The sequence below is a fragment of the Mobula birostris genome, chromosome 20 (assembly GCF_030028105.1).
Source record: "Mobula birostris isolate sMobBir1 chromosome 20, sMobBir1.hap1, whole genome shotgun sequence".
Taxonomy (NCBI): Eukaryota; Metazoa; Chordata; class Chondrichthyes; order Myliobatiformes; family Myliobatidae; genus Mobula; species Mobula birostris.
In genome coordinates, this window is record NC_092389.1 from 13,114,486 (window position 1) to 13,141,802 (window position 27,317).

The window sequence follows — 27,317 nt, forward strand, 5'->3', positions numbered from 1 at the left end:
AACCGTTGGAAAACGATGCCGGGGAACAAGGAAATGGCGGATGAACTGAATAAGTATTTTACATCAGTCTTCACTGTGGAAGACACTAGCAGTGTGGTGGAAGTTCCAGGTGTCAGGGGTCATGAAGTAAGTTAAGCTATCATTACTGGGGAGAAGGTTCTTGGGACACTGAAAGGTCTGAAGGTAGATAAGTCACCTGGACCAGATGGTGTACACCCAGGGTTCTGAAAGAGGTGGCTGAATAGATTGTGGAGGCATTAGTAATGATCTTTCGAGAGTCACTAGATTCTGGAATGGTTCTGGAAGATTGGAAAATTGCAAACGTCACTCCACTCTTCAAGAAAGGAGAGAAGCAGAAGAAAAGAAATTATAGACCAGTTAGTCTGACTACACTGGTTGGGAAGATGTTGAAGTCGTTTGTTAAGGATGTGGTTTCAGAGAACTTGGAGGTACAGGATATACATAATAGGCCATAGTCAACATGAAAGCACAGAAAATCTTGCCTGACAAATCTGTTGGAATTCTTTGAAGAAATAACAAGCAGGATAGACAAAGGAGAATTGGTTGATGTTATGTACTTGGATTTTCAGAAGGCCTTTGACAAGCTGCCACACATGAGGCTGTTTAACAGGCTCCAAGCCCATCGTATTACAGGAAAGATTCTAGCATGGATAAAGCAGTGGCTGGTTGGCAGGAGGCAGACTGGGAATAAAGGGAGCTTTTTCTGACTGGTTGCCAGAGACTAGTGGTGTTCCACAGGGATCTGTGTTGGGACTGATTCCTTTTACGTTGTATGTCAATGATTTGGATGATGGAATTGATGGATTTGTAGATGATATGAAGATAGGTGGAGGGGCAGGTTACTTTGAGGAAATAGAGAGGCTAAGAAGAACTTAGGCAGATTAGGAGACTGGGCAAAGAAGTGGCAAACAGAATACATTGTTGGGAAGTGTATGGTCATGCACTTTGGTAGAAGAAATGAAAGGGTTGACTATTTTCTAAGTGGAGAGAAAATTCAAATCACTGATGTGCAAAGGGGCTTGGGAGTCCTTGTGCAGGATTCCTTAAAGGTTAATTTGCAGGTTGAGTCTGTGAGGAAGGCAAGTGAGATGTTAGCAATCATTTCAAGAGGATTAGAATATAAAAACAAGGATGTAATGTTGAGATTTTATAAGGCACCGGTGAGGCCTCACTTGGAGTATTGTAAGCAGTTTTGGGCCCCTTATCTTAGAAAGGATTTGCTGAAACAGGAGAGGGTTCAAAGGGGGTTCACAAAAATGATTCCAGGATTGAATGGCTTGGACGAATGAGGGGTGACCTCACTAAAACTTATCGAGTGGTGAAAGGCCCTGATAGAGTGGATGTGGAGAGGATGTTCCCTATGGTGGGAGAGTCCAAGACCAGAGGACACAGCCTCAGAATTGAGTGGTGTCCTTTTAGAATGGAAATGAGGAGGAATTTCTTTAGCCAGAGAGTGGTGAAGCTGTGGAATTTGTTGCTACAAGCAGCTGTGGAGGCTTTATGTATATTTAAGGCAGAAGTTGATAGATTCGTGATTAGTCAGGGCATGGAGGGACACTGGAAGAAGGCAGGAGATCAGGGCTGAGAGGAGCAGCCATGATGAAATGGCAGAGCAGACTTGATAGGCCAAATGATCTAATTCTGCTCCTATGTTTTATGGTCTTATGATCTAAAACCATTCATAACCTGAGCAGCTCACAAGTTGAAAATGTAGCTATGAACCAAATTCCCACATAGCAGTTGGTATCTGCACAGACCGATTGTCCCATAGGGAATAGATCATCTGGGGAAAGCATTTTAAATCTCGGTTTGCAGTTTCTTTTATAAAGTTTATAACAACAAAATTTGCCTGAGCCAATCTTGGGTTAATAATGATATTTATTTAAAAGATTTTACTGTACACAAGGTGTTTGTAAAAGGACCCTGCCGCTGTCCTACAGGCTGTGTCTCAAGTGAGGATCTGTAAAATGGATATCAGTGTGTCAAATAGAATATATTCTTGTTAGGTTTAATGGGACAAAATTCCAGTTAGTGTCAAGAACAGTTGCCTGCAGCCCCACAGAAGATGGTAAATCCATAAGACCTGAAGAAATGGAAGCAGAATTAGGCCACTCAGCCCATTGACCTGCTCCACCACTCCATCATAGCTGATTTATTATCCCTCTCAACCCCATTCTTCTGCCTTCTCCCCGTAAACTTTAACATACTTACGAATTAAAGAACCAGTCAACCTCTGTTTTAAATATACCCAATGACTTGGCCTCCACAGCCAACTATGGCAATTAATTTCATAGATTGATTCACCCCCTCATCTCCGTTCTAAAGGGACTTCATGTATTCTGAGGCTGTGCACTCTGCACCGATACTCACCCGCTATAGGAAACATCCTCTCCATATCCACTCTATCTAGGCCCTTCAATATTTGATAAGTTTCAGTGAGATTCCCACTCATTCTTCTAAACTCCAGCGAGTACAGGCCCAAAGCCATCAAACCTTCCTTGTATGTTAACACTTTCATCCCAGGATTATTCTTGTGAACCTCCTCTGGACCCTCTCCAATGCCAACGCATCCTTTCTTAGATAAGGAGCTGAAAACTGCTCGTAATACTCTAACCACAGTCTGACCAGCGCCTTCTAAAGCCTTGGCATTACATCCTTGCTTTCATATTCTAGTCCTCTCAAAATGAATGCTAACATTGCATTTGACTGTGTTACCACTGACTCAACTACCAAGTTAACCTTTAGGGAATCCTGCACAAGGACTCCCAAGTCCCTTTGCACTTCCAATTTCTGAACCCGCTTCTCATTTCCTTCCAAATGCTGGTTCGTATGTAAGGACTATACATAGAAACATAAAAACATAGAAAACCTACAGCACAATACAGGCCCATCGGCCCACAAAGCTGTGCCGAACATGTCCTTACCTTAGAAATTACCTAGGGTTACCCATAGCCCTCTATTTTTCTGAGCTCCATGTACCTGTCGAGGAGACTCTTAAAAGATCGTTTTGTATCCGCCTCCACCACCGTCACCGGCAGCCCATTCCATGCACTCACCACTCTCTGAGTAAAAAAACTTACCCCTGACATCTCCTCTGTACCTACTTCCAAGCACCTTAAAACTGTGCCCTCTCGTGCTAGCCATTTCAGCCCTGGGAAAAAGCCTCTGACTCTCCACACGAACAATACCTCTTATCATCTTATACATCTGTATGTAAGTGTTCATGACATTGGGAGGATTTGTACTTAAAAAAGAACTGGAAAAAACACCAAGGATAAAAACGTTAAGCATGCAATTGTTAATGTCTCAAAGAATAGCGGTATCTTCACATTGTGTTCAGTACAAAACTGCTTTGTATTAAAAAGGTGCATGTCTTCATAGACAAAGCCTGGTAAGGATTTTGTAAGCAAGAATAGTGGAAGCAGTGTCAACACAAGAGAAGTTAGATGAATATCTGAAAGGACAAAAATTCAGGTCAATCATAAAATAGTAAGAACATGAGTGGTTCAAAGCCTGTACAAGTATGATGGGCCAAACGATCTCTTATGTGATGTATTATCCTATGCGGATGCTTTATAAGGCTTTGGTTAGACTGTACTTGGAGTATTGTGAACAATTTTGTACCCCATATTTAAGAAACAATGTGCTGGCACATGAGAATGATTCTGGGGATAAAAGGATTAACATATGAGGAGCGTTTGATGGCTCTGGGCCTGTACTAGCTGGAGTTTAAAAGAATGAGGCCGGATCTTTATGATACCTACCAAACATTGAAAGGCCTTGATAGAGTGGGCGTGGAGAGAATATTTCCAATAGTGGGAGAGTCTAAGACCAGAGGGCACAAACTCAGAAGAGAGGGGCGTGCATTTAGTACAGAGATGAGAAGGAATGTCTTTAGCCAGAGTGTGGTAAATCTGTGGAATTCTTTACCACAGACAGCTGTGGCGGTCAAGTCATTGGGTATATTGAAAGCAGAGGTTGATAGGTTCTTGATTAGTAAGGGTATCAGAGGTTATGGGAGAAGACAGAAGAATTGGGATAATAAATCAGCCATGATTGAATATCAGATAAGACTTGACGGGCCGTATGGCCAATGCTGCTCCCATGTCTTATGGTGTTATGGTGCTAACAAACTCACCATAGACGTTGAGCTTTGTTACATTTTCTCCACTGCCTGCAGGACCTGCACTAACTTGGCAGAGGAACTCCCGTTCATCCTCAACCCTGACAGGATTAATGGTCAGGGTGTAGTTCTCGTCTACTCTGATTCGATCAGTGTAGTCGGTCTGAGGGTCAGTAACCTTGTTATCCATGTCTTGAAAATAGATTCGTTTGCGCTGATTCTTCACCACCTGAAAGTACACAGAAGGTTGGGATTTTGAAAGAAGTTGGTTGCAATTATTTTCCCCAAGCTGTCAACAACTCCACCCATTAACTCGCCCCACATCAGCCACTCTCTCCACAGCCCCTCTGCACCCTTCATCCCACACTGCACTGCCACGTTATGCTTACACTTCACACTTCATACCAGTACTGACACACTGTTTTCATATGCCTGGCTGCTGACTAGAGCAGTTCCTTTTGCCAGGGGTCACTTTATCAGTTTTGAGCAGTGGCCAATTAGCGATCTGAAGTGCGACAATACATAGCTCACTTGGATTCACAGATTGAGTGCATAAGGCATCGATTTGTGGTAGCTCGGTGTTTTGAGAAGTGGCCAGTCAGAGATCCAAAGTGTCAGAAGGTGCAGCTCACTCATGTTTGCTGATCAAGTACATAAGGCATTGATTTGCGGCAGGTTCATCTTTTGAGCAGTGGCCCAATCAGCGACCCGAAGTGCGAGAAGACGTAGCTCACTGGCGTTTGCCGACTGAGTACGTAAGGCATCGATTCGCGGCAGTTTGGTGTTTCGAGCAGTGGCTGGTCAGGGATGCGATGCATGAGAAGCCATAGCTCACTCAGAGCCACCGAATGAGTACATAAGGCATCGATTCGCGGCAGTTCGGTGTTTTGAGCAGCAGCAAATTAGCGACCTGAAGCATGAGACGATGTGACGTAACTCACTCAGGCTTGCTGAATGATTACATAAGGTATCAACTCATGGCAGTTCAGTATTTTGAGCAACGGACAACCAGCGATTGGAAGCGTAAGAAGACGCAGCTTACACATGTACACCAATTGAGTACAGAAGGCATGGATTTGCGACATTTCGGTGTTTTGAGCAGTGACCAAACAGAAATCTGAAGCATGAGATGACTCATCTCACTCATGTTTGCCAATTGAGTACACAAGACATCAATTTGCGGCAGTTTAGAGTTTTCAGCAGTGGTCAGAGATGCAATGTGCAAGATGCAGCTCACTCAGGTTCACCAACTGAGTACATAAGGCATCGATTTGCGGCACTTTGGTGTCTTGAGCAGTGGCCAATCACAGATCGGAAGCATGAGAAGACACAGCTCACTCACGTGCGCCGATTGACTACGCAAGGCATTGATTTGCATTGTTTTGAGCAACGGAAAATCAGCGATCCAGACTGATTGGCAAAAGCAAATTAATACATAGCAGGGGCAAGCATACGGCTATTTTCAGAGCACCCATTGTTAAAAAGGAGGGTGTGAGAATGGGGGTGTTTAAGGCTTTAGCTCTTCAAGGCTTGAGTGAGAGAAGGCAAAAAAAAAGCTGTAGGTAGATCTCTTTCCCGGTTTATTTACTGTTTCCTTCTTTATATTTACTCAGTTAGAACAGTAGGGACACCAGACAGGATAATTGAATACTCCACTTGCGGGAAGTGGGAAGGCAGAGACACCGCCGTGTGTCCGTGACGACCACACCTTCAAGAAGTGCATCCAGCTGCAGCTTCTAACACTCCACGTGAAGGAGCTGGAGCTGGAACTGGATGAACTCTGGATCACTCGGGAAGCTGAGGAGGTGATACATTGGACACAGGGAGAGGCAGATACACTTCAGGTGCAGGACACAGGAGACTGGGTGACAGTCAGAAGGGCGAAAGAAGTTAACAGCCAGTGCAGAGTACCCCTGTATCATCCCCCTCAACAACAGGTATATCGCTTTGGATACCGTTGGAGGGAATGACCTAGCAGAGGAAAGTCACAGCAGTCGGGTCTCTGGCACTGAGACTAGCTCTGTGGCTCAGAAGGGAAGAATTCAAAGATTCAAAATGCATTTATTATCAAGGTACATTACATCCCTGAGGTTTGTTTTCCCAAAACATCAAACCCCCAACGCACAAAATAAAAAATCATATCATGCAAATGGCAAGAAAAACAAAAGGAGTGAAATACACAATACAAAACACCAAATCACAAAGACATGAGAGTCCAGGCATGTTCAGCTCCGCTCACTTCAATCCAATGCCGTGTCTCTCACTATCTGCAGGCTAGTCCCTCCCCATCAAAAACACACATAAAACAGCAACAAAAAAAAAAGCAGCAAATCAGAAACACATCATAATGCGAAGTACAGAGCCCAATCCACAAACTGCGACGATTACACCTTGCCCAAGATTCATGGACTCTGGCACCACCCTCCGGCAGCATCGAGCGAGAGGGAGAGAGAAACCATTCGTACAGTACTTAGGCAAATTTCTCCAGGAGCAGTGAACAAGGGGGAGTGACAGTCCGTTCATACACAGGTAAACGGCGCTAAACACTCCCGCCCCCACCAGCACCACCAGCTTCTGCTCTCGTCCTCGTTGATTTCAATCTTCCTTAAAAAGGGAAGGGGTGGGGGGGAGAGGGGGGAAGAAGAAGAGGTGAGCTCTAGTGATCGGAGATTCATTGATTAGGGGAACAGGAGGTTCTGTGGACAAGAACGAGATTCCTGGATGATATGTTGTCTCCCGGATGCCAGGGACCAGGATATCTCGGGTTGAGTCCTCAGCATTCCTAAATGGGAGGGTGAGCATGTCATGGTCCAATGACATAGGTAGGAAGTGTGAAAAAAGTTCTGCAAAGTGAGTTCATGTAGCTAGATGCTAAGTTAAGGGCAGGACCTCCAAGGTTGTGATCTCAGGGTTGCTACCCATGCCACATGCTAGTGAGGCCAGAACTAGGAAGATTATACAGTTTAACATGTGGCTATGGAGATGGCACAGGAGGAAGGGTGTCAGATTTTTGGATCCAGAAAAGATGGGGCCTGTACTGAAGAGACAGTTTGCCCTGAACTAGAAGGGGACTAATATCCTAGCGGGAAGGTTTGCTAGTGCTACAGCAGGGGGAGGGGGGTTTAAAACTAGAATTGCAGGGGGATGGGAACCAGAATGCCAGAACAGATAGTGGAGAGGTTGTGGAGTGACTAATGTTCTGAACCGCGTATATTTCAATGCAAGAAGTATTGTAGGAAAGGCAGATGAGCTCAGGTCATGGATCAACAACTGGAATTATGATATCGTAGCCATTCGTGAGACCTGCTTGCAGGACTGGCAATTCAATATTCTGAGGTTCCTCTGTTTTAGACGTGACAGAGCAGGAAGGATTAAAGGGGAGGGGTGACGTTACCGGTTAGGAAAAATTTCAAGGCAGTGCTCAGTCAAGACAGACACGAGAATCCGTTTAGTAAGAGTTTATGGGTAGAAATGAGGAATAAGAAAGGTATGACCCTGTCAATGGGGGTATATTATAGACCACCCAATAATCAGTGAGGTTTAGTGGAACAAATTTATAGAGAGATCACAGACTGTTTAAAAAAACATACAATTGTTATAGTAGGTGATTTTAACTTTCCACATATTGACTGGGACTCCCGCACTGTAAAGGGACTAGATGGGATAGAGTTTGTCAAAGGTGTTCAAAAAAGTTTCCTGAATCAGTGTATAGAATTCCCAAAGACAGAATTTGTGATACTTGATCTGCTATTAAGGAATTAGACAGGGCAGGTGATAGAGGTTTGTGTAGGGGAACACTTTGCATCAAGTAATCATAATGCCATTAGTTTCAAAGTAAATATGGAAAATGATAGGTCTGGTCTATGGATTGAGATTCTAAATTGGAGAAAGAACAATTTTGATGGTATCAGAAAGGATCTGGCAAGTGTGGATTGGCAAAGGTGACTTGGTAAGTGGGAGGCCTTCAAAAATGAATTTTTGAGAGGATAAAGCTTGTATGTACCTGTCAGAATAAAAGGTAAAGATAACAGGTTTAGGGAACCTTGGTTTTCAAGAGATATTGAGATACTGGTTCAGAAAAAAAAAATGTTAGTGCATGGCAGTTAGAGACAAATGAGGTACTTAAGGGAGTAGGCAGTCTAAATGGTTCAGCGCTGGTTAGATGGGCCAAAGGGCCTGTTTCTGTACTGTAATTTTCTATGACTCTGTATTTTTCCTGTCAGAGTCACCTTGTGTACAGACACTCCTGTACCTAGCATCACTCTAGGTACATATAAGCTAATCCTATGGATATACAGTCACATTCAACAATTACTCATACATTGGGTTTTATAGGATTGCTTTTATATTTATACTTATTGTGTTTTAGGCTTATTTTTTAAAAATCTGAATGGTATTTGGAGTGACAATCATTTTATCTCCTTTACACTCGTATACTGAAGAAAGACAGACTTGAGTTTTGGTTTTGAATCTCGACTTCCTATTCCAAAACCATGGGTACTGTCAGCATAGCTATGGCCACCTGCAGGATCCAATGAACACTCCACCCCACGCTTACCTCTAGTGCCACAGGGCAGAGGTGCAGAAGACAGCTAGCGACTTTTTCACAAAGTGGAAATGGCTAATACAAGGGGGCATAATTTTAAGGTGATTGGAGGAAAGTATAAGGGGGGATATCTGTGGCATGCATTTTCACACAGATTGGTGGGTGCATGGAATACACTGTCAGGGGTAGTACTAGAGGCAAATACATTAGGGACATCTAGATCTTCTTAGATAGGCATGTGGATGATTGGGGAAAATGGACGGCTATGTGGAGGAAAGGGTTAGATTGATTTTGGAGTAGGTTAAAAGGTCAGCACAAGATCATGGGCTGAAGTACCTGTACTGGTCAATGTTCCACTCCAATGATATACTCCAGGAGTGTATTATTGGATATTTTCAGTCGCTTGCCATTCAAGATGAGGTAGTAAATTGGATTAGACATTGGCTTTGTGGGAGAAACCAGAGAGTGATAGTAAATGGAGGCCTGTGACTACATCTATTTCAACGATCTGGATAATAATGTGGTTAACTGGATCAACAAATCTGTGGATGTCACCATGATTGGGGCTGTAGTGGACATCTACAAGAAGCTTTCAAAGCCTTCAGTTGCAGCATAATAAATAAGCGATTTTTAAAACATTCCTGTAAAATATACCTTTAACACTTTTCCCGTTTACCAATTGATGGATTGAAGTAAATTTTGCAATGTCTCTGAACGTTAAGGAGCTCTCCAGCACAATCAGAAACAAGAACCCAGTCTGTAACAGAGCGGTGGGCCCCACTCTACCATAACCACAGGAACAAGGAGGCCAATCTGCTACAAAGCAGCTGAATGCATTATCTAGGGTCACTCAGTCACACAGGAACAAAGCTACACTATCAGATAATCACTCAGTCACGGATCCTTGAGGCACGGTGCCCATTGCTGTGGGGTCAGTCACTGACAGTGATAAGGAATTAGTAATTCACATGGCAGCAGGACCGTACCATTGTGTAGGCAGTGACACAAGGATGTATGCATCAGCCAGTAATGCCTCCATGATCAAGGCATGTAACCATAGGTCCCATTACTATTAGTGTGGGTAATATTGTGGGACAGTCGGGCACATAATGACAGAATGCTTTCTGATAGGATCAGCTGTCATTGAGCAAGATGGTTCTACTCACAACAAACCACTGAACATATCGTATTGTGTCTGGGGTGGAAATCTCTGGAACACATGGAATGCTGATGGCTTTCTTGATCTCTGCCTCCTCTACAGATGGTGTGACAACGCGAACAGTGGCAATTATCCCTGTGAACAAAAAGCAAAGACGTTAGCTACAACTCTCAACTTGTCTCCCGCTCTGTAAGTGAAGTGTGTCTGTGCTGGGAACGAGTTTCAATACAGGGCATGTACTTCAGAAAGTTTTAAATTTGGAGTTTAAAGTATAATTATTATCAAAATACATATATGGCACCATATGCTACCCTGAGGTTCATTTTCTTGTGGGCATTCATATTAAATAAAAAGAAAATGACAGAATCAATGAAAAGCCGCACATGACAGAAATTGGCAAATGACCAATGTGAAAAGACAAAAAAACTGTGCAAATACAAAAATAAAATAAAATAATAAATAAATAAATAAACAAACAAGCAAGCAAGCAATGGATACTGAGAATGTCAGTTGTAGAGTCCTTAAAATTGAGTCCATAGGTTGTGGAATCAGTTTAGTGATGGGGTGAGTGAAGTTATCCCCTCTGGTTCAAAGGCCTGATGGTTGAAGGGTAATAACCAATTCTTGTTTTTGAATAGCTCGCAGACAGGAAGGGTTGATTCACAGAAAAGGAATATCAAAAAGACTGCAGATGCTGGAATCTGAAATAAAACCAGAAAGTACTGGAAACACTCATCTGGTCGGGCAGTATCTGTGGAAAGAGAAGCGGAGCTGACAATGATTCATATCAGAGATCCTTCATCAGAATAATAGGAATGTGTTGGATAGAAACTGGTCACCTGGTATGGGATAACCAAAAAAATCACAGACACCTCCTGGGCTATTGATACAGGAGTGAATTATTCAGTTCTGTTCAGTTCTTTAATACAAACTGTAGCACACTTGTGCACTGTAAGTCATTGAGTAAATATACTGGGTTTTGTATGGTAGCAATTTTCTTATTAAATAGCAGGAACAGAAACCAACTGCTGTTAGAATGAAGTGATTTAATAGAGCAGCCAGCTCATGTTGGTTTAATAAGGCATCAGTGCCAAACTACTGAGTACACACCACCAGCTACCATTTGATAATCAGGTGTTACAACTCACACTAATTATAAACCACCCCTAATCTCAGCCTCTTCCTCTTCTCACTAAAAACTCAAACTCACTCGAAAGCTGTTCTCCATTCCTTGTGTCACATCGTGTTACTTTGTAACTCCTTCACTCCTCTCATCAATCTCCACACAGGTGGCATGTTACAACTGTGTTATATTTGGTAACTGCACCATACCTTAACAGATAAGCCTGACAAAGCTTCCTCTATCTGTAAACAAACATCGTAATGATGTTAATCACACTAAAACCCATGTAGTTCATTATAATATTTACAATTACACTTTATTTATTTTATTTAGAGATACTACACAGAACAGGCACCTTGGCCCAACGAGCCACAACACCCAGCAACCCACTGATTAACCCTAGCCTAATCACAGGTCAATTTACAATAACCTATTAACCTGTATGCCTTTGGACTGAGGGAGGACCCTCACGTTCCATCCATGGCAATTAAACTCCGAACTCCAACAGTGTTGGTTCGTGCAACGCTATTACAGCTTGGGGCTGTAATCATGAAATGAACATTTCATGATTTTTTAAAATAAATTAATGATCCCTCACGAGGAGGACGTACAGACTCCTTACAGATGGCACCAGAATTAAACTCTGAACTCCAGAAGGCCCCAGGCTGTAATTGCACTGCACCAAATATCATGCTGTCGCAATGATGACATTAATGGACCGCTCCTTACACTCGCTCTGATGTCCTTAGGCATAATTTGAAAAATCACAAAAAGGCAGATGCTGGAAATCTGAAATATATCAGAAATAAATGGCATTTTCTGTTTTTAATTAACAATTTATCCATTTGTTTACTGCTGAGTTCAGCCACTAATTGACACCTCATCTAACCTGGTATCCTACTCAGAGCTGTGGAAGAAAACACAGCCTAAAGGAATGATGTGTGTAGTTCCTGTGTCTCAATCTCCAACAAAGGCTGTTGGCAGCTAGGAGCACAAATCCATCTCTGTAGATTATCTGTGTTTCTCGTTCATAGCTCTAATGGGCCAAATATCTTGTTTTTAATAAGTATGCTGAATTGCTGTGAAGTGCATGTTGGGCAAAAATGGAAGCAGCATTCCCAATACTCAGTGCTGATTTCAGTCCACGAAGAATTATCATTTGGGTACAGAATTTTAAACTCCAATTGCCTTTAATAAAAAAGATGGAGAAAGATAAATAAATTGTAAAATCTCAGACAATGTGGAGAGGAAAATAACATGACAACAACTTTTCCCTCAATGTCAGCAAAAAAAAAGAGCGGACCATTGACTTCAGGAAGGGGTTGGTCCACATGCTCCTGTTTACGTCAATGGTGTTGAGGTCAAAAAGGATGAGAGCTCTGTACATCACCAGTAGCTGCCCTAGTCCAACCACACAGACACCTCACCAAGAAAGCTCACTAATGCCTCTGCTTCCTCAGGAGGCTAAAGAAATTTGACATCACAAGCAGGAGAAAATCTGCAGAAGCCTGAAATCCAAGCAACACACACAAAATGCTGGAGGAACTCCGCAGGCCAGGCAGCATCTGTGGAAAAGAGTACAGTTGACGTTTCGGGCGAGACCTTTCATCCTGACGGCCTGGCCCGCTGAGTTCCTCCAGCATTTGGTGTGTCATACAGAATTTGGCATGTCCCCTTTGACCTTCACCAATTTTTATTGTTGCACCAAGACAACATCCTACAGGGAGAGATAACAACCTGGTATGGCAAATGTTCTGTACATGACTGAAAGAAATGACAAGAACGTTATGAACACAGCTCAGCACATCACGGAAACCCGCCTCCCTTCCATGGACTCAATGTAAACTTCTTGCTGCATCAGTAAACAGCATAATCAAAGACCCCACCCACTCCAGGCACTCTCTCTTCTCCCTTCTTCCATCGGGCAGAAGATGCAAAATGCCTGAAAGCACCAGGCTCAAGGACAGCCTCTACCCCACTGTCATCAGACTCTTAAATGGATCTCTTGTATGATAGGATAGACTCTTGACCTCACAATCTACCTCTCACACCTTATTGTCTATCAGCATTTCACTTTCTTTGTAGCTGTCACACTTTATTCTGCATTCTGTTATTGTTTTACCTTGTACTACCTCAATGCACTGTGTAATGATTTGATCTGTATGAACAGACAAGCTTTTCACTGTATCTTGGTACATGTGGTAATAATAAAGCAGTTCCAATTCCAGATAACAACACCTGCAGACAGAAGCAGACTGATCACTCCATGCTGACGTATGCCACAAGGTCAGGCTGACAACAACATTAGCAGACAACTGGCATTAGTACTGACAGGCTCTCATGCGGGAGCAGATGACATAGGCTGCAGCAGGAGAACGTAGCACTTAATTTTGAAATAAAAGAAAGAAATTATGTGCATTTATATCTCCATTTAAAGCCTTGGAAATCCCAAAGCAGCTCCAGCTCCTTAAGGAGCTTTGAAGCAACAAAAATCGAGCTGCTGGAGGAATTCAGCAGATCAGGTAGCAGGGAAACGGACAGTCAGTGTTTCAGATCGAGACACTTCATCTGGACCAGACTCCAGCGTCTACAGTCTCTTGTGTCTACAAGGAAATTGATCATTGCTTTTTCGTGAGTCATTTGTGAGGAAACAACTTGTTTCACTGTATGTGATAAATAAATCTGAATCGGAATTACTTTGTTTTCAGCAAGCTCCCAACCACAGGGATACTGGTCCAGTAATCTGTTTTAGTGATGGTAAAGATCTCCACTGTTCTTTTTCAGAATAAGGAAATGGCAGGCTTTAGGTCTGGCTGGGAGCAGCCAGGCATTGGTGTAACACTTCTAATAGTGCAAGTGACCCTCAGTACTGAACACCAGAGAGTGAAATCAACTTGTTTTATTTCTCAAGCAGATAAAGAAGCACGTTAGTCACTCAGTGCTCTCCAATCTTTTAGTTTGTAAATTATTTTAAGTCACTAAACAGATTTAAAGAAAGGAAGGGTTGGACAGAAATGAAAATTTAGAGAAGATTAAATCAATTATCTAGATGGAGTTGGAGTTGGGTTGCTAAGCTAATCACAGATGCACATACGTACATAGATGGACACACACACACACACAACCAATCTGTACTGCTGAATCCAGATGTTAGCAATTAAGGACATTTGGTACCAGTTGTAGGAATGCATGCCTGACTCCCCCTCTCCCAAAGCTGTTCTCCATTTGGGGCTTGACAGGAGTTTCTAAGTGAGTTTCACAGTCTGTCTAGAAAAAAAATTAGTCTTCACATATTTGGCAGTAAGCTCTCAATAGCTGCATTCATGCTGTTTGTCCTCACTGGCTGGCAATCATCTGACCCACTTGCAGCATCAAACTTGTGTAAGTCGGTGTTCAGGTTAAAATTAGGCATTGGCAAAGGGATCTGTTAACCTCTTCACTATCCAAAACCTACAGGATAAAGTTAATGTGTAACCAGTAATGAAACATTCCCCATACAATGAGAAGTCTTTATAATACTGAAACACAAACACGAGAAAATCTGCTAATGCTGGAAGTCCAAAGCAACACACACAAAATGCTGGAGGAACTTAGTAGACCGGGCAGTATCTGTAGAAAAGAGTAAACTGTCAATATTTTGGACCGAGATCCGTAATCAGGACTGGAAAGGAGGGGGAGAAGTCAGAGTAAGAAGGTGGGGGAGGGAAGGAAAAAGTACAAGGTAGTAGGTGATAGGTGGAACCGGGGGAGGGCGAGAGATGAAGTAAAGAGCTGGGAAGTTGATTGGTGAAAGAGATAAAGGGCTGGAGAAGGGGGAATCTGATAGGAGAGGACAGAAGGCCATGGAAGAAAGGGAAGGTGGAGGAGCACCAGAGGGAGGTGATGAGTAGGTAAGGAGATAAGGTGAGAGAGGAAACAGGAATGGGGAATGGTGAAGGGGGAGCGGGGGCAACTACTTAAAGTCCAAGAAATCGCTGCCCCTGCCATCAGGTTGGAGGCTACCCAGACGGAATATAAGATGTTGTTCCTCCAGCCTGAGGGTGGTAGTATTATAAGTAGGCTGTGGGAACATTTTAGTGATGGGGAAAGTGAAGTTGAAAGGTTACCACAATCTATCGATTCACTTTCAAGGACTCTTTATCTCATGTTCTCAATATTTATTATTTATTTATTACTATTATTTCTTTCTTGCAATATATAATATCAAAAACTGTAAATTATAATAAGATATATTATCTAAAAGGAAGAAAATAAACTAATTAAGTAGTGAAAAAAGGGCAAAATTAGTGATGTAGTGTTCATCGTTTGGTTCATTGTTTGTTCAGAAATCTGATGGCAAAGGGGAAGAAGCTGTTCCTGAAACATTGAGTGGGTGCCTTCAGGCTCCTGTACCTCCTTCTTGATGGTAGCAATGAGAAAACAGCATGCCATGGGTGATGGGGATCTTAAAGATGGATGCCACCTTTTTGAGGCATCACCTTTTGAAGGTGTCCTCGGCGCTGGGGAGACTGGTGCCCATGATGGAGCTGAGTATACAACTTTCTGCGGCCTTTTCCGATCTGCATCATTGTTTCAGAACAGACCCATTCACTGAGGTTTTTTTTCCACTGAGGCTGGGTGAGACTAGAACTAGAGGTTATGGGATCAGGGGGAAAGGGGAATATGAGAGGGAACTTCTTCACTCATAGTGTGGCGAGAATATGGAAGAGCTTCCAGCGGAAGTGCGTGTTTGATTTCAACATCTAAGAGAAGTTTAGATAGGTTCCTGGATGGGAGGCGTATGGAGGGTTATGGTCCAGGTGCAAGTCGATGGGACTTGGCAGAATAATAGTTCAACATGGACTAGATGGGCCAAAGGGCCTGTTTCTGTGCTGTAGTACTCTATGACTCTATGACATCCAATTGATAAAAATCAGGAGCAGAACCCAGGCTGGTCAGAAATGTGGAAAGTGGGTCAACAGCTGCGCAAGTTGAATGCAGCTAACTCGCAGACCATACCTTCACTAACTCTCCTGATGGCTCAACACTGTTTCAATGTCAGGCTGGAAGACGAACACCCAGGCTTCACACTCCATGCACATTAGAGTGCACTGTATAATGAAAGCGTTGGAAGGCAGACTCAGCCCCTGAACAATTGGTTCAAGATGCATTCGATGTGGAAGTCTAAGAAATAAGGTGGATGATCTGTTGCACTATTACAGATTGCCAGTATGATATTGTGGCCATCACTGAATCGTGGCTGAAGGGAAGTCAGTGGAAAGATGTGACATAGGATCAGAGGATGTTGAATCCTTGTGGGTTGAGTTAAGAAACTACAAGGGTAAACGGACCCTGATGGCACTTATATGCAGGCTGGGATGTGGACCACAGATTACAATGGGAAATAGAAAAGGCGAGTCAAACGGCAATATTATGGTAGTCAGGGGAGATTTTAACATGCAGGTTAATTGGAAAAATCAGGTTGGTAAAGGATCTCAAGAGAGTGAGTTTGTTGAATGCCTAAGAGATGGCTTTTTAGAGCAGTTTGTCGCTGAGCCTACTAGGGGATCAGCTATACTGGATTGGGTGTTATGTAATGAACCAGAGGCGATTAGGGAGCTTAAGTAAAGGAACCCTTAGGAGCCAGTGATCACAATATGATTGAGTTCAACTTGAAATTTGATAGGGAGAAAGTAAAATCTGACATAACAGTATTTCAGTGGAAATTACTGTGGTATGAAAGGGGAGTAAATTGGAAGGAGCTGCCGGCAGGGATGTCAGCAGAGCAGCATGTGATTCTGGAAAAATATGGAAAGTGCAGGACATGTGTATTCCAAAAGTGAAGAAATACTCAAATAGCAAAATAGTACCACCGTGGCTGACAAGGGAAATCAAAGCTAAAGTAAAAACAAAAGAGAGGGCACATGACAAAACAAGATTAATGGGAAGATAGAGGATTGGGAAGTTTTTAAAAACCTACAGAGAGCAACTAAAAGAATCATGAAATATGAACGCAAACTAGCAAATAATATCAAAGTGGAGCGTAAAAGCTTTTTCAAGTTTGTAAAACAAAAGAGAGATGAAAGTGGATAGAGGACCACTAGAAAATGAGGCAGGAGAAATAATAATGGGGGACAAGGAGATGGCAGATGAATTAAATGAGTATTTTGCATCAGTCTTCACTGTGGAAGACACTAGCAGTGTGCCAGATGTTGTAGTGTGTGAAGGAAGAGAAGTAGGTGCAGTTACTATGACAAGGGAGAAGGTGCTCTAAAAGCTGAAGGACCTAAAAGTACATAAGTCACACGGACCAGATGAACTGCACCCTAGGGTTCTGAAAGAGGTAGTGTTGGAGATTGTGGCAGCATTAGAAATGATCTTTCTAAAATCATTGGACTCTGGCATGGTGCCAGAGGACTAGAAAATTGCAAATGTCACTCCACTCTTTAAGAAAGGAGGAAGACAGCAGGAAGGAAATTATAGACCAGTTAGCCTGACCTCAGTGGTCCGGAAGATGTTAGAGTCAATTCTTAAGGATGAGGTTATGGAGTACTTGGTGACACAGGACAAGATAGGACAATGCCAGCATGGTTTCCTTCAGAGAAAATCCTGCCTGATGAACCTGTTGGAATTCTTTGAGAAGATTACAAGATAGATAAAGGGGATGCTGTATATTTAAACTTTCAGAAGGCCTTTAACAAGGTTCCACACATGAGGCTGTTTACCAAGTTAAGAGCCCATGGTATTACAGGAAAGTTACTAAGATGGTTAGAGCATTGACTGATTGGAAAAAGGCAGTGAGTGGGAATAAAAGGATCCTTGTCTAGTTGGCTGCCAGTGAGTAGTGGTGTTCTGCAGGGGTCAGTGTTGGGACCACTTCTTTTTATGCTGTATATAAATGATTTAGATGATGGAATAGGTGGCTTTGTTGCCCAGTTTGCAGATGATACAAAGATCAGTGGAGATGCAGGTAGTGTTGAGGAAACAGGTAGGATGTAGAAGAATGGGCAAGAAAGCGGCAAATGAAATATAATGTTGGAAAATGCATGGTCATGCACTTTGGTAGTAGAAATAAATGGACTATTTTCTGAACGGGGAGAAAATCCAAAAATCTGAGATGCAAAGGGACTTGAGAGTCCTTGTGCAGAACACCCTAAAGGTTACCTTACAGGTTGAGTCAGTGGTGAGGAAGGCAAATGCAATGTTAGCATTCATTTCAAGAGGTCTAGAATACAAGAGCAGGGATGTGATGCTGAGGCTTTATAAGGCACTGGTGAGGCCTCACCTTGAGTATTGTGAACAGTTTTTGGGCCCCTCATCTTAGAAAAGATGTGCTGACATGGAGAGGGTCCAGAGGAGGTTCACAAGGATGATTCTGGGAATGAAAGGGTTATCATACAAGGAACATTTGATGGTTCTGGGTCTGTACTCACTGGAATTCAGAAGGATGAAGGGGGATCTCATTGAAACCTTTCAAATGTTGAAAGGACTAGACAGAGTAGCTGTGGAAAGGATGTTTCCCATGGTGGGAGAGTCTAGGACAAGAGGGCACAGCCTCAGGACAGAGGGGCATCCATTTAAAACAGAGATGGGAGAAATTTCTTTAGCCAGAATTTGTGGAATTTGTTGCCATGTGCAGTTGTGGAGGCCAGGTTGCTGGGTGTATTTAAGGCAGAGATTGATAGGTTCTTGATTGGACATGGCATCAAAGGTTATGGGGAGAAGGCCGGGAAATGGGGTTAAGGAGGAGGAAAAAGGGATCAGCCATGATTGAACGGCGAAGCAGACTCGATGGGCCAGATGGCCTAATTCTACTCCTATGTCTTATGGTCTTATGGAAGCAAGCTTCATCCAGTACTTCCAATTGGCTGATATGGCAGGTGCTGTAGTCTGTAGTGGGCCTTAATATCTGACCCAGGATCCCAGGCTTTCAGAAGAAACAATCCATCTGGGTATATTTGTTATAAGAGCAGGTTTATTCTCCCATTGCCACCACCTACTCTCTCTTCAAGTTGAAAGGTAGCTGGACCTGCCAAGTCACTCACCAATTGCAAAGGTGGTGACCTTCTGTCTGTCTGTTCTCTCACTGGGCCACTGGCTGAGGAATACCCGGCCCTTTCAACCAGTGGGTGACCTTCACCACTCTGCTATTTCAACAAACTCATGAGAGGGAAATGAGTCAGCAAGGACCTTCTGGCATTAAGATAGTTAGTCCAAATTTCTGTCTGTTTTAGTGGAGATAAAACTGGATAGAATGCTTAAATGTGTTCACTGAGATCATCCAGTATTAGAAGCACAGAAATATTTTTAAAAGATGCTGTGCGTCAGTCTGCATGTAATGTAGGAAAATGTTTCATTTACTGTAGGGGATAATAAAGGCACATAGACATGACTAGGGAGGGGTAGTTTCCAGGGAGTTAATTGGGCATGGGCAAAGAGAGGTGTAGGGGTCTAGCAGAAAACCAGGTCAGCATGGACTAGATGGGCTGAAGGGCCTGTTTCTGTACTGTAGTGCTCTATGACTCTTGACTCAACTCTCACACAAAGTAGAGGCACAGTGCATAAAATGTCCATTTCACCACTAACAGCAAGGCTGAAAATATCCAGCGTGGGTTTATGGGACGAAGGGTTGCGTATACTCCCAGCTTAATGTCACCACTGAGCTGGCATTGTGTTCACTTGTTTGATTAATTGCACCCTGTTGGGACTTAAATCTGCAGATCCAGCAGAAGTGTACACAGAAATATATACTTGACATGTTGTATAATCTGTGTGTTTCTAGCATTGGGCTAACACCACACCAGGGTTCCCAAATACAGTCCTTGTTCATGCTCTTACTGACACGAATCCCATTCAAGGGAGTATTTATAGCCTGTATAGAATTCTAAGAACTATCCTCAAACTTGTGAGAAATAATTCAAAAAAATTTAATATTTCATACCATCAGCTATCAACATCCAGAATCAATTCTGGTAAAGTTAAGCCTGGCAGTCTTCTCTCACCATACTACAGACAAACCCAGCAAAGCAGGGCAGAGCAGAGTAAGCAAGGCTCAAGTGGTCACTGACAGACTGGATTTAGTGATCAGATGCCCGTGTTATTGCTCTGTGACTCAACAGTGATCACAGCAATATACACCGCCTTAAGCTCTGGTGTTTCAATAGTCTCTGTCTCACAGCTTCCATCCTGACCTCTAATGCTGTCTGTGTGGAGTTTGCAGGATCTCCCTGTGACTGTGCGAGATTCCTCCAGGTGCTCTGATCTCCTCCCACATCCCAAAGACATCCTGGTTGGTTAATCAACCAGAACTAGAATCAGGATCAGATTTAATATCACTGGTACATGTTGTGAAATTTGCTGTTTTGCAGCAGCAGTATATTGCAATACAAAGTAATTAAAACATTACAATAAGTAAGCTAGTGTTGAAATTGCGGGGGCCCTGGCAGAAATATTTAAAATGTCGCTGTCTACGGGTGAAGTGCTGGAGGATTGGAGAGTGGCTCATGTTGTTCCGTTGTTTAAAAAAGGATTGAAAAGTAATCCGGGAAATTATAGACCAGTAAGTTTAACATCAGTAGTAGGTAAGTTATTGGAGGGAGTACTAAGAGACAGAATCTACAAGCATTTGGATAGACAGGGGCTTATTAGGGAGAGTCAACATGACTTTGTGCGTGGTAGGTCATGACCAATCTGTTGGAGTTTTTCGAGGAGGTTACCAGGAAAATGGATGAAGGGAAGGCAGTGGATATTGTCTACATGGACTTCAGTAAGGCCTTTGACAAGGTCCCGCATGGGAGGTTAGTTAGGAAAATTCAGTCGCTAGGTATACATGGAGAGGTGGTAAATTGGATTAGACATTGGCTCGATGGAAGAAGCCAGAGAGTGGTGGTAGAGAATTGCTTCTCTGAGTGGAGGCCTGTGACTAGTGGTGTGCCACAGGGATCAGTGCTGGGTCCATTGTTATTTGTCATCTATATCAATGATCTGGATGATAATGTGGTAAATTGGATCAGCAAGTTTGCTGATGATACAAAGATTGGAGGTGTAGTGGACAGTGAGGATAACTGCTGGAGTCAGTTATCAAGGATGTGATAACAGCACATTTGGAAAGCGGTGAAATGATCGGACAAAGTCAGCATGGATTTGTGAAAGGAAAATCATGTCTAACGAATCTCATAGAATTTTTTGAGGATGTAACTAGTAGAGTGGATAGGGGAGAACCAGTGGATGTGGTATATTTGGATTTTCAGAAGGCTTTTGACAAGGTCCCACACAGGAGATTAGTGTGCAAACTTAAAGCACACGGTATTGGGGATAAGGTATTGGTGTGGGTGGAGAGTTGGTTAGCAGACAGGAAGCAAAGAGTGGGAATAAACGGGACCTTTTCAGAATGGCAGGCGGTGACTAGTGGGGTACTGCAAGGCTCAGTGCTGGGACCCCAGTTGTTTACAATATATATTAATGACTTGGATGAGGGAATTAAATGCAGCATCTCCAAGTTTGCGGATGACACGAAGCTGGGTGGCAGTGTTAGCTGTGAGGAGGATGCTAAGAGGATGCAGGGTGACTTGGATAGGTTGGGTGAGTGGGCAAATTCATGGCAGATGCAATTTAATGTGGATAAATGTGAAGTTATCCACTTTGGTGGCAAAAATAGGAAAACAGATTATTATCTGAATGGTGGCCGATTAGGAAAAGGGGAGGTGCAACGAGACCTGGGTGTCATTATACACCAGTCATTGAAAGTGGGCATGCAGGTACAGCAGGCGGTGAAAAAGGCGAATGGTATGCTGGCATTTATAGCGAGAGGATTTGAGTACAGGAGCAGGGAGGTACTACTGCAGTTGTACAAGGCCTTGGTGAGACCACACCTGGAGTATTGTGTGCAGTTTTGGTCCCCTAATCTGAGGAAAGACATCCTTGCCATAGAGGGAGTACAGAGAAGGTTCACCAGATTGATTCCTGGGATGGCAGGGCTTTCATATGAAGAAAGACTGGATGAACTGGGCTTGTACTCGTTGGAATTTAGAAGATTGAGGGGGGATCTGATTGAAACGTATAAGATCCTAAAGGGATTGGACAGGCTAGATGCAGGAAGATTGTTCCCGATGTTGGGGAAGTCCAGAACGAGGGGTCACAGTTTGAGGATAGAGGGGAAGCCTTTTAGGACCGAGATTAGGAAAAACTTCTTCACACAGAGAGTGGTGAATCTGTGGAATTCTCTGCCACAGGAAACAGTTGAGGCCAGTTCATTGGCTATATTTAAGAGGGAGTTAGATATGGCCCTTGTGGCTACGGGGGTCAGGGGGTATGGAGGGAAGGCTGGGGCGGTGTTCTGAGTTGGATGATCAGCCATGATCATAATAAATGGCGGTGCAGGCTCGAAGGGTCGAAGGGCCGAATGGCCTACTCCTGCACCTATTTTCTATGTTTCTATGTTTCTATGTTTTCGGAGCCTGCAGAGGGACTTGGACCAGCTGGAAAAATGGGCTGAAAAATGGCAGATGGAGTTTAATACTGACAAGTGTGAGGTATTGCACGTTGGAAGGACAAACCAACGTAGAACATACAGGGTTAATGGTAAGGCACTGAGGAGTGCAGTGGAACAGAGGGATCTGGGAATACGGATACAAAATTCCCTGAAGGTGTCGTCACAGGTAGATAGGGTCGTAAAGAGAGCTTTTGGTACATTGGCCTTTATTAATCAAAGTATTGAGTATAAGAGCTGGAATGTTATGATGAGGTTGTATAAGGCATTGGTGAGGCCGAATCTGGAGTATTGTGTTCAGTTTTGGTCACCAAATTACAGGAAGGATATAAATAAGGTTGAAAGAGTGCAGAGAAGGTTTACAAGGATGTTGCCGGGACTTGAGAAACTCAGTTACAGAGAAAGGTTGAATAGGTTAGGACTTTATTCCCTGGAGCGTAGAAGAATGAGGGGAGATTTGATAGAGGTATATAAAATTATGATGGGTATAGATAGAGTGAATGCAAGCAGGCTTTTTCCACTGAGGCAAGGGGAGAAAAAAACCAGGGGACATGGGTTAAGGGTGAGGGGGGAAAAGTTTAAGGGGAACATTAGGGGGGGCTTCTTCACACAGAGAGTGGTGGGAGTATGGAATGAGCTGCCAGACGAGGTGGTAAATGTGGGTTCTTTTTTAACATTTAAGAATAAATTGGACAGATACATGGATGGGAGGTGTATGGAGGGATATGGTCCGTGTGCAGGTCAGTGGGACTAGGCAGAAAATGGTTCGGCACAGCCAAGAAGGGCCAAAGGGCCTGTTTCTGTGCTGTAGTTTCTATGGTTCTATGGTTCTATATATGTATTAAAAAATTAAATTAAATAAGTAGTGCAAAAAGAGAGGGAAAATTGAGGTAGTATTCATGGGCTCATTGTCCATTCAGAAATCTGATGGCGGAGGGGAGGAAGCTGTTCCTAAAACATTGAGTGTGTTTTCGGGCTCCTGTATCTCCTCCCTGATGGTAGCAAAGAGAAGAGGACAGGTCCTGGGTGATGAGGTTCCTTAATGATAGATGCTGCCTTCTTGAGGTATCACCTTTTGAGATGTCCTGGATACTGAGGAGGCTAGTGCCCATGATGAGGCTGGCTGAGTTTACAACTCTCTGCAGCTATTTCCGATCCTGTGCAGCGGTCCCTCCATAGCAGACGGTGACGCAAAGTAAATTGCCCCTAGTGTTTAGGTGACCGGTAGAATCTGGAGGAGATGGGGAAGAGTACGTGAGTTCAAATGGGTGTTTGATGGTCAGTAAAGACACAGTGGACAAAGGGCCTATTTCCGTGCAAAATAATTCTATAGAAAAATATTCCAAAACAGAAAGGCAAAAATGCCCAGCACAATCAGAAAATCAGAAGCAGATACTTTGTTCCTCGCAGTGACCCTGAAACTGCGGATCAACAGAAGGGGTCATTGCGAACTTAGTTTAATGATCCCAAACCAGAATCAAACAGGAAATTGGGGTGCCTTGGGAGTGATATTGCTGGCTATTATACATAAGATTAGAACTGTGACTTGTTTTACTAACATAGAAAGTTAGTAAAAATAAGATGTACATTAATTACACTGTAAAGCTGCCTCCCAGATCAGCTGTTGATGCTTTCATTAGGTGTTTGAACCACAGGAGGCCAAGAGAGATCAAGGTTTATGAAAGCACAAACCCTAAGCTGTTCCTAGCAAAATCAGAGGCCCACTGTACCAGTAGCCAGAAGAAGAGGCTGCAGATGCTGGAATCTGAAGCAACAAAAACTAGAGGAACTCAGCATCTGTGGGAGGAAAGGAATTATTGGCGTTTTGTGTCAAAATGATCAGAAATGGTTTGACCTGAAACACTGACAATCCCTTTCCTTCCACTGACACTGCTGTCGGCTGAGTTTCTCCAGCAGAAAGTCTGACACACTACTTGCATACTGACAGCAGGGCCATAGTGAAAATCACGGCAAGGCAGGTGAGCCCCGGGTAACTTTGGGAATGTCACTTATTTGTGGAATCCTATGGGCCTAAAGTAGAAAGAAAAAGTGCTTCTTCCCCCACCCTGCCCCAACAGGGCCAGGAAATTGCTGGAAACATATCCCCTCCCCTTCGAAGATTCAGCTTTATCCATCTAGTTCAAGAGTTGGTGCCCATCTCAGACAAAAGAAAATTTTAGAAGGCAGGGGTGGACAGGATAAAAACTCTTTAAACTAACTCTTTGAAACTGCAGTTAGTGTCAGGGAGAGACCTGTCTAGGATGGTCAGTGGTACTCACTCCGAGGTCTTGGACCTGATTTGGGAGAGATCCAAGCAGCAGGACCCAACGCCAGGGAATTTTGTGCTTCCATTTTGGCCGCAGCCTCCAGTTGCCATGTTGTGCCATTTTCTAGGGTACTGAGCGATGACATCAAAAATCATGGCTAGCCTGGGGATTCTGGGCACGGACACAACAAACTTGGTTGTCTCCATGGAAAAATAGGCATTCTGTATCAATTGTATGGAACAAACAACATTCCTATCAAATATGGAATGTCCTGCATAATACAGGACTGTTGTTAACCTGAAAAGGGCCCTTGATTCCTAAAATTCTCCATGATGTGTCCCCGTATCACCTCAGGGTTTGTTATCCTAACTGCTGCAATGAAATGGTGGAAAGCAATGGTTCTTTTCCTGTTTAGAGCTTGTTATTCAAGAAAACACTAGATATTGGAAAGTATATCTGTGATTTACTCTTTGCCCCCAGTTGGGATTTGTTTCCCTCTGCCCTCTGAAGCAATTTGCCCTCATCACATTCTTAGTTAAAATTCACCCCAGAACATCAGTGCACACTCATCACCGTGAAACATCTCGTCCATGGCAGAAAACTTAAATCACACCCTTCATGACTTGGGGTGGCTAAAAGCCTTTGACAGCGAGTGAAGTGATGTCACTACCATGATGCAGAAAATTATTGTAATAAAACAACTATTTTATTAAAAGTGTTAATGATGTGGGAGAAGGGACCAGATATGGGCATGTGCCTGGTGGTCAGTTGGCAATACTGAGATACAAATATTCATAAAATAATGAAATTATTGCAACTAATTTAATCATTCTCTCAATGAACAGTTTAGGACAGGAGTTAGTACAATATATTCTGAACCTTTCTTCATCATGCTCACCCCTCCTTCTCTGGAAGGGAAATTGTTTTCGGCTGCACATAAACAAGGGCGGATTGTAGTCATGGAGTGTGGACAGCTATTGATATGAATGCATTATTCAGTTAATTAGCACATGAAGTGAACAGTCTGTCAAGCAAGATCTGATCTGCTACTTCCCAGATTTTTTAAAAATCATTTGCCCAAGTGCAAGTTTATTTCCGCAGCTCTTCCTGAGTTCTGTAAGTGTGGTCACAAGCATGCCTGCATCTCGCTCAATGGCTGTTCGTTCTTCTCCCCAGGCAGTGGCCTTCCCTTCCCATCCACCACTGGCTTCCTGCCCCTTCGCGAGCAGGTCCACTGTCTGCTCCAGTGTGACGACGTGAAAGCCACAAGAAAGCAGCATCCCCCATCATCCAGGCTGTGCTCTCTTCTCTCTACTACCATCGGGCAAGCGGTGCAGAAGCCTTAGGTCCCACAACACCAGGCTCAAGAACAGTTATTGCCTTACAATCATCATGCTCCAGAACCAGTGTGGATAACTTCACACACCTCAACACTGAACTGATTCCACAACCTATGGACTCATTTTCAAGGACTCTCCAACTCGTATTCCCAGTATTATTTATTTACATTTTAAAATTTATTATTGGCATGATTTGTCCTCTTTGGCACATTGAATGTTTGTCAGTCTTTGTTATGTGTAGTTTTCCATAAATTCTATTGTATTTCTTTATTTTCCTGTAAAAGCCTGCAAGAAAATAATCTCAAGGTAGTATATGGTAACATATAGTAGATGTACTTTGTTAATAAATTTACTTTGAACTTTGAATTCTTTTTCCTAACCCTGTAAGCCACCTGCATCTACCCCCACAATGCCCTCTCCATCTCCTGTAGCCAGCCTGTCTTCCCCAGTCCTCATCTGTAGGCACTTTTTCTGCCCCCTCCCTCTCCTCTCCTCACCTCTCCTCTCCTCTCCTCTCCTCTGCAGTGTCCACACTCAGACTGTGAGACCAGCTCATTTCTGTGCCGTGACATCACTCAACAGGCTCAAACTCTTCTTTGTCTTGAGCAGGAAGTGGAATATTAGCACTAATCACAAGGCCGTGGTATCCAATCAATCTCTGCTTTGTAAATGCAGCTGCATCTGTTTGATCCTCCTTGAAATCTATTCAGAGTCCCCCTTTCACAATGTTTTAACAGGATGCAGTCGTGCTCATTTCAACACCAGTCTAATGTAGTATTGCTTGCACTGCAGTGTCTTAAGTGTAAGTGGCACCCAATAGCACACTCCCCGAGGATAAGTACACAGAAAAGCAACCCATGTTGACAAGTGTCACATAATATTTTTGCAAGTTACACGACGCTTGTATCCAGCAGCCTTGATATCTCACTTTGGGAGTGAGGCCATCATACTAATCAGGAAGGATAATAACTTTCCAACATTAGTGGGCATGTGCTTTAATGAGAGTTTGCACAAACCTGGGTTGTTTTCTCTGGAACAGCGTGGGTGACGTGGGGAGACCTGTTAGAGGTTTATAAGATTATGAGAGGCATAGAGTAGACAGACAGTATCTTTTTGCTGGGGCTGGCATGCCTGCTACTAGAGGGCATGCACCTGAGGTGAGAGCGGGCAAGTTCAAAGGAAATGTTCAGGGCAAGATTTTTTACGTGAAGAGTGGTGGACTTAAAGATGATACAGGTGTTCAAGAAGTTTTTAAATAGGCACATGAATGT

At 43.2% G+C, this 27,317-nt stretch overlaps 1 protein-coding gene across 2 annotated transcripts in view; it reads right to left on the minus strand.

The window, feature by feature from the left end:
• The window catches only part of LOC140184940 (cell surface glycoprotein MUC18-like), a 133,451-nt gene that overhangs the window by 33,571 nt on the left and 72,563 nt on the right, over window positions 1-27,317 (minus strand). For both annotated transcript variants that reach the window (XM_072238175.1, XM_072238176.1), the window contains exons 2-3: window positions 9,857-9,984; window positions 4,160-4,373 (exon numbers count right to left, since the gene is read on the minus strand). In XM_072238175.1, the coding sequence (XP_072094276.1) occupies window positions 4,160-4,373; window positions 9,857-9,984 (342 nt within the window). The remainder of the gene's footprint in view (window positions 1-4,159; window positions 4,374-9,856; window positions 9,985-27,317) is intronic.